Source organism: Drosophila tropicalis, unplaced genomic scaffold (assembly GCF_018151085.1).
Source record: "Drosophila tropicalis isolate 14030-0801.00 unplaced genomic scaffold, ASM1815108v1 contig_158, whole genome shotgun sequence".
In the NCBI taxonomy this organism is placed as follows: Eukaryota; Metazoa; Arthropoda; class Insecta; order Diptera; family Drosophilidae; genus Drosophila; species Drosophila tropicalis.
The window spans coordinates 12,292,158-12,311,720 of NW_027172602.1; the positions used below are offsets into that span (position 1 = coordinate 12,292,158).

The window sequence follows — 19,563 nt, forward strand, 5'->3', positions numbered from 1 at the left end:
CCATGCCAGGCAGGCAAATCAATTACAATATAAAAATAATAATAATAATAAAGAGAATGCCATCTCGGGATGCTAGTTACTTCAACAATTGCCAAATACCCTTGGGAATTCTACGAATTACAATCGATCCATATGAAATTGGATAAACGAAACCAAAAACCAAACAATATCAGAAGGAAATGGCTCTCAATCCGAGCTTCTATTAACATTTGTTCATTTGTTTAAAAGGGTATTCCATGATGTCGCTTCAGATTGTTTGTTCCCCATCGTATTCTTCAAAGATAACCTTGGCAAATGTGCGGATTAAACAACTTCCTTTTTATTTATAGCATTTAACACTTATATAAATAGCCTTTAATTATTCTTTTATCTCGTCAGATTTTGTTAAAAAAAGGCAAGGGCATCCAAACTTCGTTATTGAATAGTGGTGCCCAAAAGGCCTTAGGGATTTCTTTGTAGGATATATCTAGATACATATATGGCCAATTGCCATATCTATTTGATAGTTAAGCTTATTTTTATACCTAAAATAAGTCGATTTCTTAATTGAAAATAAAATTAGATTGATTTATTCAAAATTGAAAACTTTAAAAGTGGGTTTAAAGATGAAGTCTAGATCGATTGACCTTGGTTTAAAAAATCCTTTTTATACAATTCTATGGCATCAACTATCATTAACAACAAGTTAGTGGATAATTTTTGTAAATTTAGTGCGAAAAAGTATTTATTTTTTTTCTCACAATCAGACACAGAAAGAAGGAAATCGTAGCTATAAGGACACGTCTAAGGATTCTCTAACTTCAAATTTATTGTTTATCAGCAAATTTGTTGAAAACTAAACAAAATCTCATTTTAGAACTGAAATCTAGTTCATTTGCAGTTAAATAGAATTGACTTAGCTTTGGAAAGGTCAAATTAACACTTTCTAATTAAAAATAAAACTTGTATCAGAATTTAAAGCAAATCACACACTTTTTTTACGATTTCAACAATTTATCTCCAAATGCTCGTTAGTTGTTTGTGTTCTTTTTTTTATTGTGGATCATTTGTTGCATATTTGATGAATTTTTGGCCGAAACAAATGTCTCTAAATTGTTTTTAGCGTAGTTTGTTGTTAACTTAAAAATAAATGTATGCTATTGAACCTTTTGGAAAACAATTTGCTCTGGTTAAACTTGTTATTTGTGATATTAACTTGTTTTTATAACTTATTCTTTGACTCGGAATGAATCATTGTTATGAGCCAGTTTGAAATTTGTTTTCCTTTTGCACCTTGCACTCACATAACTTTGGGGGGGACTTTTGTTTACATTTTATTTATTTGTGTTTATTTGTAGTTCGTTTTTATTTCTATAATATCCATTAGACATTTAATGGCTGGGCAATTTCCATTGTGGGCTTTCCACAGCAACAGTAACAACAACAACAACATAAAGAACACTTATAATTGTGTTACCTTAATTACAAAATTTGTATTTCACATTGAGTCAATAGCAGTTGATAACAAAAAAAAAAACAGAAAACAAAAAAAAACGACAGAAGCAGCAGCAGCTTTGTTTGTTCTCTTCAAAAAAAAAAAAGCTGCTGCTGCTGCTGCACCACACAAAAGAGCTTTTTTAAGCCCGGCTTAAAAAGCGCGACCAAATGAAAAACTTCAAATAAAAGATACAATAAAAAAAAAAAACAATAACAAAAAGTTGATCGAGGTTTGTATTTGTTTTGTTCGTTTTGCACGCGTTGAATATAAATTTTTTATACACACACACACACACATATGTATATATCAATATATTATTATTACTTACACAAAACCAACAAAAAATTAGGCAACAGAAAAACTTATCAAAATATTGTTAACAAAAACCAAGTGCGGAAAAGTTGAGGGCGGCCGTGGGGAAATAAAAAAGGTGAATGATAATTATGCGCGACGAAGCAGCGTTTGAATTGTTTTTTTTTTTTTTTTTTTGTATTTATTTATTTGTTTTGTGTTCTAGCGATCTCAACGCCAGCAAGTTTCCTTTAAAACTGTCCCCACAATTTGTTACGCGGTATCGGCCAAGTGCGCCGACCGCGAGACGGTTTCAGTTTGTTGTTTTTTTTTTTGTTTAATATCACTATAAACGGGGCAATAACAGAGATTCCAACATAACGTTTTTTTTCTACTGTTACGCTCTGACGTGCTCTGTGCTCTCTGGTGGCTGCAGTAGGAGAAGCTCAGTAAATAACAACAACAACTGTAACAGCGGCTGCTGTGACTGCGATCATTGTACTTGCTGTTACTTAACATTGGAGAGACCCCAAAAAAGGTTGTGTGTGTGGGTGTGCGTGCATGCGTTCCAAAGAGAGACAGAGGGAGAATTTGAGTGGGTGGGTGGTAGTAACGGCTCATTAAAAGGTGCTCTGTTAGCTAACAGAACCCGAACCACTTATCATCACACTCCCTTCAGATGAAATTTCAATAAAGAAGTATTAGAAAGCGACAACTTAATACACTAGATTATAAATCTTGGAGCAAACCTTGTTTATTTTAAACCCAACTTAACCGTTGAGAGTATCGAAATAATCCTTTTGGACATATTGTTTGTCTCAAGAAGTTTTTAGAGAAATGTAAGACCTAAATTTCTTTCAAAAGCCTGTTAAACCAATCTGAAAGTTTGTTAGACTATAAATTTAAGATACATATTTAGCTACTAGTCATAGTTAACAAAGTTTTCAATCTGATTACTTTGCCTTTACAAAAATTTCTATACTATTAAGTGATTATTCTTCCATGGGAAGTAAGTTCTATTCTCCATTGGAGTTTAAAATGAAAAGTTTTGACATACATATGCAATTGTTGATCATTGTAAAGCGAACTAAATCCTACCTTAATTTTCTTAGTTAGTCTGATTCAGCCATGCTTCTGATTAACGTGACGTTGAAGATCAGTCATCCGGTAGAAACGACAATTGCAAAGCTGACATATAAGGGACGATCCTTGATGGTGATTCCTGTCCGTTTTAAGATGCTCCTTTAGATGGCATAATTGGGCGAATCTCTTACCACAAATATCACATTTGTGATGACGCTCTGGCAGATGTTTGCTCCTCATGTGCTTCTCCAAATGATCAGCAGTGGCATACTCCAGTTGACACTCTACACAGATATGCTTACGGATGAGAACATGCATCCGCTGGAGATGCATACGCAGGGCCTCGCGATTTGGATGCGTTTTGGCGCAATAACTGCAATCTAAAGGACTTTTCTTATGCACTTGTTCGAGATGGTTGATTAGACTTATGCTGCCAGTGAAGTTATTCGCACAGAGTGGACAGACATAGGCACTGGCAATGCACGATTCCTTGTCGAGATCCATGGGCCAGCCGAATGTGACATCGTCATCCCAGTCGACAATGGGCAATAGGTCTTCAATGTTCTCCTCCAGCATTTCCAAATTCTCCATCTCTTCGGCATCACTGAACGCTCCATCGCCGCCGCCAACGTAGTCTTCGTCGTCGGCTGTGCCTGCTCCGCCACCCCAGAGATTCAATTGATGCATTCGTTTCGCATGGGCAATCAGTCCAGCAAAGTCACTGAAAGTTTTCACATCATTGCAGTTATCTGCACACATGGCGCAATAGAAAAGCGAGTGCTCTCCATGCCAGGTCACCACATGCCGATACAGAAATGTCGACGTCGAATAACGTTTGCCGCATTGCAAACACAAATGTTTTCCATCTGTGTGCTTCCGTTCCATATGCCACTCCAATAGCTTCTCGTCACGAAACAGGGTCAAACAATATTTACACATATTCATCCGTTGGATTCGTGGAGCACACATCTGCTCATGGGTCTTGGCTTTCCCATAGCGGCTGAAGCTGGTCAGGCACGCTCCGCAATGGTAGACGCGTTGCTTTTGCTTTGGATTTGGAGTGCCTGTACGGCTGGAGGATGTTGGCATGGTGTCTGCACTCGCACAGAGAGTCTTTGGTTTAATAACTATTGGCTTCATCGCGTTTGTTGTTAGAAATTTAAAAGTAAACAGAAAATAACAATCTAAGCAAAAACATCGCCGCTCATGTTATCGATAAAATGAAGAAGAAACCAAAATTAATCGATAGCGATAAGGTATTCGATTTTCGATAAAATCGAAAGGGCTGCGTTACTAGATATCGATAGTTTTGTTGTGACACCTCAGTTTGTCCGTCTCTAATAAGAAAACTCATAGCGAAAAAAATCATAAATTTCTCTCCGTTTCCGACTCTGCGTTGAAATAAATAAATAAATATTTAGAAAACAATTTTTTTGTTATTTCTTTTTCGTACGATTAAACAAATAACCAAAAGAATCAATTGCTCGGTGGATAGCCCAAGAGAAATTAAAGTGCGGGGCCCCGTGTGTTTGCTGGAACAGAGCAAAAGACAGAAGAAGAGAAAGAGAGCTGCGAAGCAAGGCAAAAACAGGCGTAGGTAGCAATTTTGGATAGTAAAATTTTGGGATAAAGAGAGTAGTTCCCAATTTGTTGTGTGTGTGTTTGTTTTTTGGTCAATGGCTGTGGGAGAGAGGAAGCTGCTGTGTGCAACAATAGTGTAAAACAAATTGAACAAAGATTTAAACTGACCAAATTACAATATTTGGCCAACGACATAATCGTATTAGATTATTTGCGACGTCGACAGCGTTAGCTACAGCGACGCTGGCAGCGACGACGACACCTTGCAAAGCTGCAACTGTTGTGCTCACCCGCAGCCTTCTCTTATGTCCTGCCCATTGTGTTGGTGTGTGTTTTGAAATTCTATCATCAATCTTCACTTATTCCCCTGCCCTAGGAACAACAATAACATCAGCTGCAGCAACAATACTATGGCTTTGGACAGCGCTCTGACATCATCTTTGACAGTAAAGAAGAAGGATGCCTCAACAGAAAAGGAGAATCTTTGGTGAGTGAGTGCGGAGAAGTGAAAACAATATGTATGTAAAAGAAAGCAAGAAAAAGAAGAGAGCTACTTTCGACCCCCTCTCACCGTAAGATACCGCGCTCTTTTAGCTGACGTTTGCAAATAATTTTGCAATAATTATGTTACCTTAGCCGGCTACTGTAACTGCTCCTTTTCCAACCAATCTCTCTCTCAGTTCCTCTCTCTATCTCTATCGCGCGCTCTCTCTCAGGGAGTTGCGTTATCCATCTCTGTCGGTTCCCAGCTGTTTGCATGTTAACCATTTAACCTCAAAAACACTTTTAGCGTAATTCCGTACAAAGCTGTGGCTGCCTAGTGGAAAAGAGAGTAATACGATGGGTGGGAGGGGGCGAAGAGAGCGCAACAAATGTATGCGCTGCTGCTGCTGTCGATGATTCATGAAACAAAACTAAAAATCGAGAACCGCGCAGTTGGCGTCGATGTCAGCCGTGGCAGAGTCTACCTTTTCCTGTTGTTGTTTTTGTTATTCTCGCATTATCAATTTTGTATTACTTTTTGCATTAGTAGCTTCTGTCCAATCAGCCAACAAAAGCTGGGCTTTTCAAGCCATGGTCTATGAATGGCTAAGTGTGCGTGCGTGTGTGTGTGCGTGAGCGAGCGATGTTGTCATCGTTTAAATATGTCGTTTAGCTTATATTACTTTCAAAACAAATCTCGACTTCAAAAATACCCTTCAAAATAATGTTCCTATTTCTACTTCAATCAATGCCACTTGCTCCACATATCATTTATCAATTGATAAACAATTTGATACTCTATAACAAATATTTTATGATAAAATATGCTAGCTAAATGAAAGTTCTCAAAAGCCATATTTTCGTCAAGTTAATTCCCCTCTCAGGGTCATAAATTTTCAAGTTCTTGAACGAGAGAAGACTCTGTAGGCAGAGGAATAGATAAATAAATTAGGGGAAGCGTTGAACTCGAGATCTCTGCTCATAAACTTTTGAACTCAAGCTCGAAAGAAATGTCGTTTAAAATTATAAAAGTGCATTGGAGTTATCATTATATAAAGATAGAATTTTAATTTTTGGGTATTCGATTACAGTTAAGGATTATTATTATTATTGGTTATCAATATTAATATTATTTATAATCTATAAAGAGAGAGAGAGAGAGAGATTACATTTCCTCTATAAAAACATCGTCATTATCGTTATCATCGTTGTTATCGTTCTCGATGTGTGTTTCCTGCTGTTTATCGAAATTGTTATGTATGCGTTCCAACAAATCGGTGGCAACCAATGCAAAATCCTCCCACAAATTGTCATCATGATGCTGATAATGGTGATTGGCCTCATCTTCAAGATTTTTTTGCTGCTGTTCTGGTTCCGGTCCTGCAACCGCATCCACATCCAAATCCTGTTCATCATCATCTCCGGCATTGGCAAGTCGTTCTTCATCCAAATAATCGGCCAATACATCGCTGACCTCGTCCAAAACGTTGCCACTCTGGCATATAGCAGTCGCACATTGACCGTCAATCAATAGATTCCAGAGGGCCTGACACACAATGTTGGCCATAAACCAATCTTCCTGTTCCAATGAACCTCTAAGTAAAAGGAACAACAGATCCGCGCCCCGCAATTGCAAGAAAGGCGAACGTTGTTCGCCATCGCCTAAGAGATTGACCAGTACGCCAATGGCACAGGTACGCAACTCGTAATCATGTCCCGAAGACTGACGTGTCAGCTGTTGCACTATTAGGGGCAATCCACCGGCTGCACAGAAACATCGACGTGCCAGTTCGTTCCTTGTCAAGTTGCCCAAAACTCGTACCAATTCCACTTTAGTTGTGGTCGTCTGGCATTTAGACAAAGTCTCGGCCAAGGTCGCCGATAGCTCATCGATAAGGCTCTGCAAGGAGCCCACAGCCGGTGTTCCCTCTTGTTTATCCTGATAGAAGCATAGATTATGCAGAGCTCCCAATGTGGCATGCAGAAGTTCTTGCTGTTCGGGTGACTGTGTTTCAATAGATTGATCCATTTGGCTATTATTTAATTGACTTTCTCTCACCCTTTGTGTTTGTCTAGTTGAGCCTGCATCTCGCAACAATTGCAGGAGCACTGAGCCGAGAGTATGAATGTTACCCAGACCAGCTCCAACCTCGGAGTTCACACTCATATTTGCAATGACTCGTATTAGCTTGATTTGGGCATCGATAAGGGAAGCCTCTGTTGCGGCGGATGGGATCGTTGTTCCGTGGTTATTATTACTGCTGCTGTGGTTGCTGCTCAGCTGTTTCAGCACATTTAACAGATATTCCATGGCAACATCATTGTGAAAGTACTACAAAAATGCGGAATGAGTTAATCTTCATCTGTAACTGCGCTCTAATCCTTACCTGAGTGCGTGCGGACTCATGTTTGGCCAATATATTACCCAACATATAGCCCAGACGACTGAGAACAGCCAATAGGCGTTCGTTCCATTGACCAGCATCATCCTTATTGCCACAAAAACAAGGTGGACCCAAAAGTAACCCAATGCGGGCTGTATATTTCAATAGCATCTCACAGCAATCTGAATCCTCGGATAAAACACTGCACAGAAAATACGTGCATCAAAATTGATGGATTCTTCAGATTGTCTTTTGAGTGACTCACCTCAGGGCACGCACAACATTGGCCTGAACTTCCAGCTCACCCATGGAGACTTCAGCAGCACGTATTAAATGTGGACAGGCCAATTGCAATTGCAATTGAAGACGCTGTTGTTGTTGGCACACATTGGCCAGGGCACGCATCGCGGCGGACAACTGATAGAGTGTATGCAATGGTGGACCAGACAGACGACGTGTGGCTCCCGCCTCGTTTAGCATTTGTAAATGAAGAATCATCAACTCGACGGCCCCATGCCGGGCAAGGCGGGCAATCAATGTTTGCTGGCCACTTAATTTACGTGCACAAATGATGGCTGTCTGACCGCCCCCAGAACCAGCTAGAGCTGTAGACGATGTTAGGGCTGCCGCTGTGGTTGGTGAAGTTGTTTCTATCAATTCGACAGGCCAATTGCAGTTGAGGGCATCATCACGCTCCTGTTGTCCACTACTGGCGGTCAGGAATCGTATAGAACCATAGGCATAGATGCATGCCTCTGGCTCCTCCAGTGGGGAGGCATGGCCTAAGCCATCGATAAGCAATTCAAGCACGTCATGTTCATGGAACAAACTGTCGTGCTGCTCATGCCGAGCCACTTTAAAGATTAACTTGCAGGCTCCAGTAAGATTGCTGCCAGTCACACGAAGCTTAGGAGCAATTAATTAATGTTTAATTTGAACAATATAAATATATATGCATCTGTTACCGCCAATACAACGCGTGCCACAGCCAAGAGGATACGCGGAGACGTACATTCGACCAGACCATAGAGTCCTCCCAATATGAAGCCACGTTTAAAGTTTCGCTCCTGTTTGCGTACCCTCGTATAGAGCTCTTGTAATATCTAAAGAGTGGACAACAAAATGGATTCAAATGGCAAACTCTGACTATTGTGCATTCCATTTGGATTACCGCATTGATATGTTGAACTGTCTCGGCGCTGCATTCCTTTAGGCCCGCATGTTGTTTCAATAGTTCAATTAATGTCTCGCTGCTCGATTGACAGAGTAAATCGCCATTTCGTGTGGGCGGTGGCATTGGTGTAGCTGGAGCACCTGCCAAGGCCGGCAATTGACGCGGCGCAACTAAATTTGTAGGCGGCGTCATTGGTGGTTTCTCATTTTGCAAATAACGCATCCTACACATTGCGAGATCTTAAGATTCAGAACCCATATCGAGAGAAGTATCTGATACTTACGAAAAAGCACTGGGCGGTCGTCCGGCTAAAGCCACCTTGCCATAAAGCACACGTCCGGGTTCACGTGGAGTTATTGGCCGACGAGTACTAACTAAACGGGCACCGCCAGTGGCTGCCATCATTTGTGGTCCAACTGCAACAGCAGCAGCTCCAGCTCCCGCCCCATCGCCAAGAAATAGTTTTGCTTCGCTTATGAGCTCAGCGGATGTCTTGCGTCTGCCCATGCCCAAGGATAACTTGTGCAGACTCTGTTCACTAGAATTCGTGTGGACCGAGGACACCGGCGGCTTTTTAGTTGACTGAGTTATCTGATTTGGAGGCTGATGCTGCTGCTTCTCCTGTTTGGTTTTCTCGTTATCAATTTTTGGACGTGTCTCACTGAGTGAACGACGCTTTAAAAGCAAACTCATATTTGCTGTTTCCTATTTTTTCTTTCTTTGTTCTAATGTTCCACTTTTGCGCTCTGTAGTCTGTAGTCAGTCAGTCACTGAACGTCATTTTGGCTAGGAAAATATATATATTTTTCGTTTTGGCTTTTGTGGATTTTCACCATGCCAACCAACGCGGAAAGGCCCCTCGAGAGAGTGAGAGAGAAAGGACTGAACTGGACTAGTGTGGGAGTTGGGGGCAAACTTTGCATGACTGCCAAGAAGTGTGAAGCTACTCACGAAAAATGTTTGTTGCCACCACCAAAAAATGAAAATAAAAGCCACCTAATATCCCAGGAACAGTGACACCTAATATGGCAGGAATAGTTGGTCTAAAGTTAAAGCAACTAAACTAATGTTATAGTAACCACTGTGCCCCCTAAAGAGCGAGTAGTCTATCAAAAGGTAGTTTAAATACTTTTCTACCTTTTGGGTGGAATGATAATATGTATAGTTATATTTTATTCTGGAAGCAAGGAATTGACTACAACAACAACAAAAACAACAACCACAAAAGAATACTTACAGCAATGGGGCAAACAATCGATATTTATACAGAAATTTCTCACAATACACAGTATATGTATTCCAAGAAGGCAACTGACTAGGTACTAACCACTAGACTGAAAAGTAGGCTGTACGTGAAGAGAGTAGAGTAGTCAGTAGAGCGATTGTCCAGTTCCACCATTTGTGTGTGTGTGTGTGTGTTGTGCTGCGTCTGCGGAAAAAGGAACCTACATACATACATACATTGGAACCTAGGAACTTGACGAAGTGATGGGGCCACATTTGCATGTCACTCTATTGTTCTAAAATGCGTTTCTTCAATTTCAAGATATTTAATTGGCTTAATTGAATTGCATGAAAGTGGTTGTTGTTGTTGAGGTTGGTGGAGGAAGTGGGTGAATGGCGTGTTTCCAAAAGAGCCAAACTATAAAATATTCACGCCAAAAAAGAGAAATTTTTGAAATGACTAACAACTAATTGAACTCAGTGAATTGCAAAGTAGGATATATATCTATGCGGAAAGAGCGCAATAACTCTCTGACCCAAATTCACATGGACTTCCAATTACTATAATGTCCCCTTGTTTTCAGGTCTGCGATATTGAATGAAGTACAAACACAGGGCAGCACAAAACTTCCATCAAATAAATCTGTACTAGTATTAGGCGATAATGCCACCGGCAAAACGACATTAATTGCTAAACTTCAGGGCGTTGAGGATCCAAAGAAGGGTTCCGGCTTGGAATATGCCTATATTGATGTCAAAGATGAATACAGAGACGGTGAGTATAGTATAGGCATATAGTATCTGATTTGCAGAATCTCCAATTGATTTTGTTGTTGTTTCTTCACAGATATGACGCGTTTAGGCGTTTGGGTCTTGGATGGTGATCCAGGACACACAAATCTCCTGCATTATGCGCTCAACGAAACGAACTATGCACATACCCTCGTCATACTCACAGTGTCGATGACACAACCCTGGGGCTGGCTGGAGCAGCTTAATCATTGGATCAAAGTACTTGCTCAGCATATTGAGAGTCTTCAGTTGGATCCCAAAGAGAAGGAGGCGGCACGTCAACGCTTAACCACAACGTGGCAAAGTTATTGTGAGGTCGGTGATGATCTTGATCCGGGATCTCCAGTCAAACGCACCATGCGCAACAATTCGATTGATGAAGATGATCTGTTGCCGCTGACAGAGGACGCACTAATTACAAATCTTGGTCTAGATATTGTTGTTGTGGTCACAAAGGTAAACCTCGACTCATCCTGTAAACTCCACTAGATATAACCTCTCACCTGTATTTTTAGACGGACTACATGACCACACTGGAGAAAGAGTACGAGTATCGTGACGAGCATTTCGATTTCATTCAACAATGGATTCGAAACTTTTGCCTGCGGCATGGCACCTCACTCTTCTATACGAGCGTTAAAGAAGACAAAAACTGTGATCTCCTCTATAAATATTTGACGCATCGAATTTATGGTTTACCATTCCGTACACCAGCGCTAGTCGTGGAAAAGGATGCGGTACTCATGTGAGTGACAACTAGAAATCGAAGGAAGTTTTTTTATTCAAATTGTCCTATTTCTTTTTGCAGTCCGGCTGGCTGGGATAGCTTGAAGAAAATAAGTATTCTGTATGAGAACATGCATGGTGTGAATGCTGAGAATCCATACACAGATATCATCAAGTCGCCGCCCACTCGAAAGGTAAGCGCAGTCTTTGTCCATTGCAACGATTTTATTCATTTGTTTTTGTTATCCATAGGCTGTTTCTAATCGTGAGGCTGAAGTGCAAACCGAAGATGAGCAGGCGTTTTTGGCACGGCAACAAGAGATACTCAAGCAGGGTAGTCAAGTGCGTGGCGAATCGCCATTGCGTTCCCAAGGAGCAAACTCTGGTGGCAATAAGAGCGGTGTACCCCGTACTCCAGGCAGTGCGAGTCAGAGCTCACCCAAGAAGGTTGGCACTTGCTTTCTCCCTCCCTCTCTCTCTCTATCTCTCTTTCTCTATTGTGATTGTAAAAATTTGCTTGTTTTCTTGCTAGATTGATCCAAAGCTAACTCCTGCAACGCCTGGTGGTGAGGGAGTTCTCGCCAATTTCTTCAATTCGCTGCTACACAAAAAGTCTGGCAGCACTGCTCCAGGGGGACCAGGTGGTCCTGGAAGTCCAGGTGGTGTAGGTGGCACCCCACGTACATCCAATGGCACCGATGGCCTTACAATGACACCCGAAAAGCTAGCCGTACGCACAGATGCGGCGGCCGAATTGGATCGTCTATCGCGTAGCGCTAAAAAGGACATTGATCTTTCGCAAAGTGAGTGTTGAAATGTGTGTGTGGCTGCTGTTACTGCCACAAACCAACAAACTCACGCCCAAAAACAAACTATCAAAATCACACACACACAACACATCTCCAAGCAGCTGCTTCTCGCTGACACAAAGGAAAAACAAACAACTCTTCGATAAGAACTCAAAAATCTCCTGCCCCCCGGGAAAGGATGCTATCGTAAATTAACTGCTGCAACTTATCATCAAGGACACTCTCTGCGAGTCACTTTTGGATCATTTAATGAGGCAAAACGTGATTTAGTGTTTCAATCGTTTATTTTTGAGACCAACTCAAGGGAACTTCTCCTGAGTTTCAGCTAAAATTCCATTCAAACTCATATGATGAGTTTTTGTTTCGTTGTTCTTTATTTTTTTTATTAATATTGTCAGTTCTGATTTAACGAAGGGAAGCAAAATTTAACAATTATGTTAGTCTAAGTCTAAAGAGTTGGCCAAAATGTGTCTGGTGTTTATTTCTTTCTTCTTGTCTAGAGGGCACGCGCCACACCCACATAAACACACACACACACATTTGTATAATAAATTATTTAAAATATGTAATAATAATTAAACAAAATGCGCCGCAGTGTGAGAGATTCAAAACAGTTATGCTTATATAAAAACAACAAAAAAGAAACAAAAACAATACAAAATACACATGCCTAACCTGTAGTTGGTAAGCTGTATGTATTTTTTAATTATATTAATTATGAAACACACACACATACACACACACTTGTAGAAATCGATTGTACTTGTAAGAGTTGGCTTCGAAATTCTTTTTAAAATCCCTTTTCAATTTTTGTCGTGTTTGATTTTATTGTAGAAAACGAACAACCATTAATATGTATTTTAGCTGAAATTTTATTTTTATGGCCAAAATGTGCTGCTGAACTAACTGAATTATTGTTAAATACCCACACACCCTTTTGCCCCATCCATAATATACACATATATATAAATATGCATAATTTTTTTTTTATATATATTCTAATTAACATTATTATAATTATATTGAAAAGTCAATCGCAGGAAATATGAAGTATGGGCACTCAATCGCCAAAGGTTCGGAGAAAATGCAAAAAAGACGCACGAAAACGAAAGATACCAACAAGAATAATAAGCAAGAAAATTATATATTTCATATACAATGTATGTAAATTGAAGATTGGTTTGTCATATCTAAAATTGTTGCATTATCTTGTGTTTAAAAAAAGTAAATAAAAGAAATAATTGAAATGCAAAACAAGTTAAAACAGCTGAGCGAGAGATGGCCCAGTTTCGGTTTGTTGTCGTTTGTTAAGTTAAGCTTTAATGAACCTCGCTAACAACTTTTGATATACTCTAAATACTATATACTTTTTTTTTTGCCATAAATGCACACACACTCACACACACAACAACAACAACAACATTAACCAAAAGGATGCTGATGACGATGACAGATATGAAACAAATGGCTTATCACACATCTTTCTGTCTTACCTCTCGCTCTATACCGTGTGTGTCTATATCTCTCTGAACTATAAAAACTATTGTTTTGTACATTAGAAATATATATCTTTATATTTATATACATATAGATATATATATATATATATTTACATTATTATATAAATAGAACAAGCAAAACAAAAACATAAATTATTGTGCAAAAATTTATTTAAACAATACACCAAACAAACATTAATAACAACAACAACAACCACAGACGGAACAAAAATAACAAATTTCAAATGTAAAATTATAAAAACTAAATCAAGAGAAGCGAAAAAAACAAAGAGACAGAGAGGAAAAGAGGGAGAGAGAACAACAAAAGTACGACGAAATCATGAAAAAAAAAAAACCAATTTAAATAAACGATTTTCCAAAAACGATCAGAAAATGTTTAATTTTTTCGATGATTTAAGCAAAGTCAAAGGAACCTAAAGGATTATAACCACTACCAATTAAATAGTAACTAAGTTTAAAGTTGTAATACGAGTTTGCCTCAGAGATTAGCCTGAAGAGAGTTCAGCAGTGACAATTATAACAAAATCTACTAACAAACAAGACAAACATCTGCATAAATATCTAAGCGATTACTTTTGCAACACTTTGATCAATTCGTAATCTCCAATACGGTTCGAGAAACTTGTAATTTATCTTGGCCAGCTGCTGTTGCACTTACGTGCACAACATTAAATCAAAATGGCAATCAAAATCAAAAGTCAATGTCAGATATTTTGAGCCAAATCGAGGATGGCAATGGCAGAAGAAAGCGTTAAGTCAGTGTGCCATATTTACTCTGTATGTGTTTGCGTGTGTGTGTGTGTGTGGAGGATGGGATGGGATAGGATGGGGGTCAAAATGTAAGAATCAACAAAAGATGAAACAAAACTTGAAGCGCACAGGCGACCCTCAAACGCAAAGATGCGGGCAAAAAACAATAAGACTAAGCCTCGACGACAGGCAACAGCAGAAGGGATAGGGATGGAGATAGGAATTGGGATTGGGGATTGCCAACGTTCGTTGGCGTGGAATGAGTATGCTGGAAAGATGAGACAGGCACACACATACATGCACACACACACACACAGAATGGTCATCCTTGGAGTTAGTCAAGGCAATCATGGCAATTGGAGCCCAGCTGTTACGTTGAGCCAATAGGCGATGGCGAAAATCATTTCATTTATGGAAATGTTGACAAAAAAAACAACAACAGAAACAACAAGAAATAAATCGATTTGAAAATGTGTCTTCAAGCATCATTAATAACAACAACAACGAGAAAGGATGACATATAACACTGGCAAAAATAAAACAATAATTATCGCCCACATATCAAAGTGATAACAAATAAATTGACAGAAAATAAGCATTCGTATTCTGACATTGAGGAAAGACATTAACCAGGATATTTGCCATGGATTATGTAACTCCCTAAAGTGTGCTAAAAATAACTGAGAAACAGCTGTGCGTCTCTCGACCGAGGCAATTACAATTGATGCGATCACGACAATTATGCCATACTTAAGGGGGCTAAGAGAGAGATAAACTGGTTCCTGATGGTAATGCTTTTTTGTCCCATCCTTACAGAGTTTTTTTTTTCATTTATACAATTGTTTTTTGTCTTTTTTTGTCAATAAAAACCCAATAAAGAGATATCAATTTATTTACTCCAGTTTAGTTATGCTCTTGCAGCTCTTGTCACAACCAATTTCATATTGTGGCATTTCTGAAATTGTATTTCCAAGTTAATTTTCATTGAAATTGCTTTTGCTGTAGGATACTTTTCCACTCGCACTTTAATTTCTATTTTCTTTTGGCTCCCTCTCACACATTTATCTAACAAATTGAGTTTCCGGCGGCGGTCAGGAGCAAAGAAAAAAAAAAAAAAAAAAATAGAAGGAGAAACCACACATATAAAATCAAAAGTACAAGTTGTCATAGTATTAGTAGTAGCAATAGTGCGAGGGTTGTATCGTCAGTTTAGTAATTAGTACAAAAAGAGTGAAACACAAACAGAGAGGTACAGAAAGAGAGTGAAAAAGTGACTCCTTCATAGCTGTCTACAGACTTTTGATCTTTGGACTAGTTGCATTGATAGCTGATTATTACAATGCTACCCTCGTTATATGTAGCAGTTAGTACTTGTATGTGTATGTTTGTAAGCTTAAATGTCTTTAGCTGGCAATAGTTTTGTGCTTTCTTTAGTTTTCATCCACTTCTCTCTCAATTGCTGTCTGTCTGACACTTTTTGACCAGAAGCAATTTGAAATTTCAATTGTTTTCCTCGCATTTCTTGTAGTTTCTCTTTTACTACTATATCGCCTTACTCAAGTCATTTGCAGTTGTGACAAGAAAAGGCAAAAAGAAAAACAATAGAAGAGACAATTAAAGCCATTAAGACTATGACAATTAGTTGCACATACCTACTAACTATCTGCCACAAAAGGGAGGAAGACACTTGCCCTCAAAAAAGTTCTTACATAAATCAGTCGTTGATATAATAGAAAGTGAAGGCCAATTATTCTCTAGAGAGAGTACAGATGGTACAGATCCAGAACTAGTAAACTAGCATCTGCTGAGATTTTCTATATTTTTCATAATAACATAGCTGAAATGTCTTTCTGAATGTCATTGCAAGTTTTTTAACATTTTATGCCGAGAAGTATGCAACATTTTAAGACTCATGCCGCTTGAACAAGTCGACTAGACACAATTGTTGTTGGCTCGTAAAATGGCTTGTAGCTTGTTGTGAAAACAGAATTAAGTATTTTGTTTAAAGAAATCTATTACTAATATTTCGAATTTAAGGATTCAAATAGTGCAATGCATCAAGCAGATTAGAGCTTGAATTCTAAAGAATCAATAAATCGTTATAAAAACACTACAAGAATATAGAAAAATATAGATTTTGAACATTTTTTGAAGTTCTTTTTCAAAATATTTTGGAAAACAATTCCAATTTATCCTAATCCGATGAACTTAGCCAACTTTTTTTAACCATAAGCAGACCCTCTCAATTCTGGTCAATTCAATGAAGAATTCGTAATTGAATGAAATACAACGACTAAACATTAACTTAAATATGTAAATACAATGACTTAAGTTTTCAGTATCCAGATGTCTGTCAGATTTTAGTATATGAATCCATCAATTTGTCTGTTTTTGTTTGGATTTCTCTTTTTTTTTATCCATTTGTTTTTGTTCAACAAAGTTGTTTTGACGTTTGTTTTTCGCCAAGGTTATGCATTACAAACAGAAGTCAGAGATGTAGTCAGATATAGGAAGAACAGAGAGATAGATAGCGAGTGAGAGAGAGAGAGAGAGAGAGAGGCAGCATCGTTGAGAAGCTGTCAAAAGTTTTTTTGTTGCCCTAAGCCGTAATTAGGCTGTCATTATAGTAGAAATTGAACTAGCCTGATCTGAACATAAAACTTGTTTGTGTTGGCTTTTGGCATTGCCTATTATAATAATAAGTTGTGCGTTCTGTTCTGTTCTAGCCTTTTTATGATTAATTAATATGAATTTAATTTATTAATATTGTAACACAAATGAAGCTATAAAAACCAGAAACTCATTCAATTTGCGAGGGTAGTTTGTTCACTTTGTTTGCTTGAGGCCATGGAGAAAGTTTCGAAACTCTTTCTGCTAACTAACCTGATCTGTCCTTGAGCTGTGTATCTAAGTCAAAGTGACTAAGACGAATTAGTTTAATAATTTTTTAACACTTTTTATTTGCAGAAAAAAAAAATCAAAAAATATAATACTATTTGTGAATATACATGGGTTATTTTGGATTTTGGCTTTCATATGATCTCGCCCAATGGCTTAATGGTCAGCTCATGTATCTGGACATGAGGAGGCGTGGCAATGGCAAACAGAACTGCCTGGGATATATCCTCCGATTGCAATATCGTTTTATTAGCAATATGACGCAAACTATCTGGAATTATTTCCGTGTCCACAGCACCGGGACTGATGCTCTGTAGGAAAGGAAGAAACGCAACAAAATTATTTGCCTTAGACGATCAAGGACTTATGACTTACAGTGACTTTAATACGCGTGCCCAGACCCAAAAACTCTTGGCGATACATTTCGGTCAGGGCATTGACTGCATGTTTGCTGGGTGGATAGATATTGAGATCGGGTGCCACGCCCACTTGGGCAGATTGAAGCTTGTGACCCAGAATGCTATTAATTAACACAATATGACCGTCGAATTGACGCTCTCTCATGGAACGATACGCCCGCTGAGTGCATAAGACAATGCCCATGATATTGGTCTGAATGACCTGTTGGATGTGAGCGATTTTCATATCAACCAATTGGCCGGTCTGCAATGTTCCGGCATTGTTAACCAATATATCGATGCCATCGTAGTGCTGGCATATCCAATCGAAGGCCTCGTTCACAGATTTCTCAGAGCCCACATCACAGTAGAGTGGAACAAGACGATTTCGTTGAGCCGCTGGCAGTTTCTCTTGCAGCTCCTTAACCCGTTCGATGCGTCGGGCCAGTCCGATGACGGTTAGACCAGAATTCACCAAATCCTTGGCAATGGCCGAACCAATGCCCGAACTGGCGCCCGTTACAACAGCCACACGATTTAGCCAACGTTCCATAATATCTGGCGAGATGAGTTAAGACGAGTTTAGTTACGGTTCTGAGCCAAAATACTTGGGACAACTTCCTTTTATAGTTCTCGACCTTAGCTTTTGCGTGACATGTTTGTATTAGCTAGTGCAAACGAGTTCAACTGGCAAACACTTCCATCCCCCGCCCTGTCCACCATCGTCCATACACTCTCTCTCATCACATTATAATTGGGCTTATTGGATAGCATGTTTTATAAATATATACTAAGTAGGCGAGGGTTTGCCTAGTCATCATCATATGCTGACATGCTAATTTAACATTTCCATAGCTAATATAGAATAGATACAAATTAGTTAGTTACTTGCTATATAAACAAAGAGATGATTGAAACTCCGCCTCAAATCAAGTGATTGAGAAAATTGATTGTATTCGTTTGATAAATCAGTTTCTATCTATCTATCTGGAGCTGCAACTTGATCTCTATGTGACTGTGATGGATCTTTATTTTGGTGGGGGAACTCGGGGAGGAGCGAAAATCTTTCTCGAACATCGAAAATCGATCAGAAAGCTTTAAAGACTTTAAAGAGTTGTTTTAGTTAATAAGTGTTCCAACATAAAGTTTGAATTTCTGTTGTTTGAACTCTTTAAATTTCTGTACGAAATAAATCAGAGTTTTGTTTTGTCTTTTTGGTTTCTGGTTTTTGTTAGTTAATCAAATATTTGTTGGCGATAATACATAAATCTGAAATTTAATTGGCCATCAACTTTAGTTAGTTGCCTTTTGGTTTTGGCATTTTTAATGCTTGGCGACAACAAAAGTAATAACTAACAGTCAACATCCTTGGCCCCTTAGCCACCGCACCATTCCCTCAGCGAGCCCCTCCCCTCCTGTCCACCGCATAATGAGCATAAAGTTTTTGCTCTGGTTTTTGCCTTTGGTTTTGTTGTTTTCTCTTTCTCTTCTTTTTTTTTGTTTTTTTTTTGTTGGTTAAATTCAGGTCGTTCCATGTTATTTAGCATAAAATTTTTATATATTGTGATAAATGACATTTCTTTTCATTTTGCAGCGGAGGTTTTTTTGGTTTTTTTTTTTTTGTATTTTCTTCAGCACATTTGTTGTCCTTGTTTTCGTTGTTGTTGCTGCTGTCGCTCAGTGTTAATTTTTGTTAAGGAAAAAAAAAAAGAAAAAGAAGGATGAGGAGGAGGGGGAGGGGGAGGAGGACGTCCGTCCTCAACTGCAGTAAAGAATAATGATGATGATGATAATAATGCAGAGGAGGAGGAGGCAGAGGAGGAAAATGATTATGATGGAGATCAGGTCGACCAGGAAAGAAAACTAAATGAATGAGGAATTTATATTTTTGTCTATATAGAGAAATCATAATTTATATATATATTTTTTGATTTGATCGATAATTGTGTTTGCGAGGGACTTTTAGAGGATAT

General features: G+C 38.7%; 4 protein-coding genes across 5 annotated transcripts; 1 reads left to right on the forward strand and 3 right to left on the reverse strand.

Moving 5' to 3' along the window:
• Positions 1-2,890: 2,890 nt before the first annotated feature.
• Positions 2,891-4,066, reverse strand: LOC137582314 (zinc finger protein 189). The gene has a single exon (XM_068296802.1). It carries the CDS (start codon positions 3,989-3,991, stop codon positions 2,891-2,893), a length of 1,101 nt encoding a protein of 366 aa, XP_068152903.1. The 5' UTR covers positions 3,992-4,066.
• A 106-nt stretch (positions 4,067-4,172) lies between these two features.
• On the forward strand, positions 4,173-13,909 carry Dlic (dynein light intermediate chain). Of its 2 annotated transcripts, XM_068296766.1 has the most exons (9): positions 4,173-4,444; positions 4,809-4,919; positions 10,282-10,472; positions 10,545-10,945; positions 11,005-11,234; positions 11,298-11,409; positions 11,468-11,662; positions 11,748-12,018; positions 13,055-13,909. In XM_068296766.1, the coding sequence occupies exons 2-9, from the start codon at positions 4,843-4,845 to the stop codon at positions 13,150-13,152; spliced, it is 1,575 nt and encodes a 524-aa protein (XP_068152867.1). In that variant the 5' UTR covers positions 4,173-4,444; positions 4,809-4,842; the 3' UTR covers positions 13,153-13,909. The 2 variants fall into 2 exon arrangements, with proteins under 2 accessions (XP_068152867.1, XP_068152874.1); XM_068296773.1 differs by having other exon boundaries at positions 4,174-4,444; positions 11,748-13,829.
• On the reverse strand, positions 5,958-9,219 carry LOC137586937 (armadillo repeat-containing protein 2). Its single transcript, XM_068303145.1, has 7 exons — positions 8,757-9,219; positions 8,471-8,696; positions 8,265-8,402; positions 7,565-8,205; positions 7,303-7,501; positions 6,975-7,247; positions 5,958-6,920 (listed from the first exon to the last, which is right to left on the reverse strand). The coding sequence occupies exons 1-7, from the start codon at positions 9,164-9,166 to the stop codon at positions 6,081-6,083; spliced, it is 2,727 nt and encodes a 908-aa protein (XP_068159246.1). The 5' UTR covers positions 9,167-9,219; the 3' UTR covers positions 5,958-6,080.
• Positions 13,910-17,229: 3,320 nt separating the features above from the next.
• Positions 17,230-18,174, reverse strand: Antdh (Antennal dehydrogenase). The gene is made up of 2 exons (XM_068303069.1): positions 17,568-18,174; positions 17,230-17,503 (listed from the first exon to the last, which is right to left on the reverse strand). Exons 1-2 carry the CDS (start codon positions 18,141-18,143, stop codon positions 17,327-17,329), a joined length of 753 nt encoding a protein of 250 aa, XP_068159170.1. The 5' UTR covers positions 18,144-18,174; the 3' UTR covers positions 17,230-17,326.
• Positions 18,175-19,563: the final 1,389 nt, after the last annotated feature.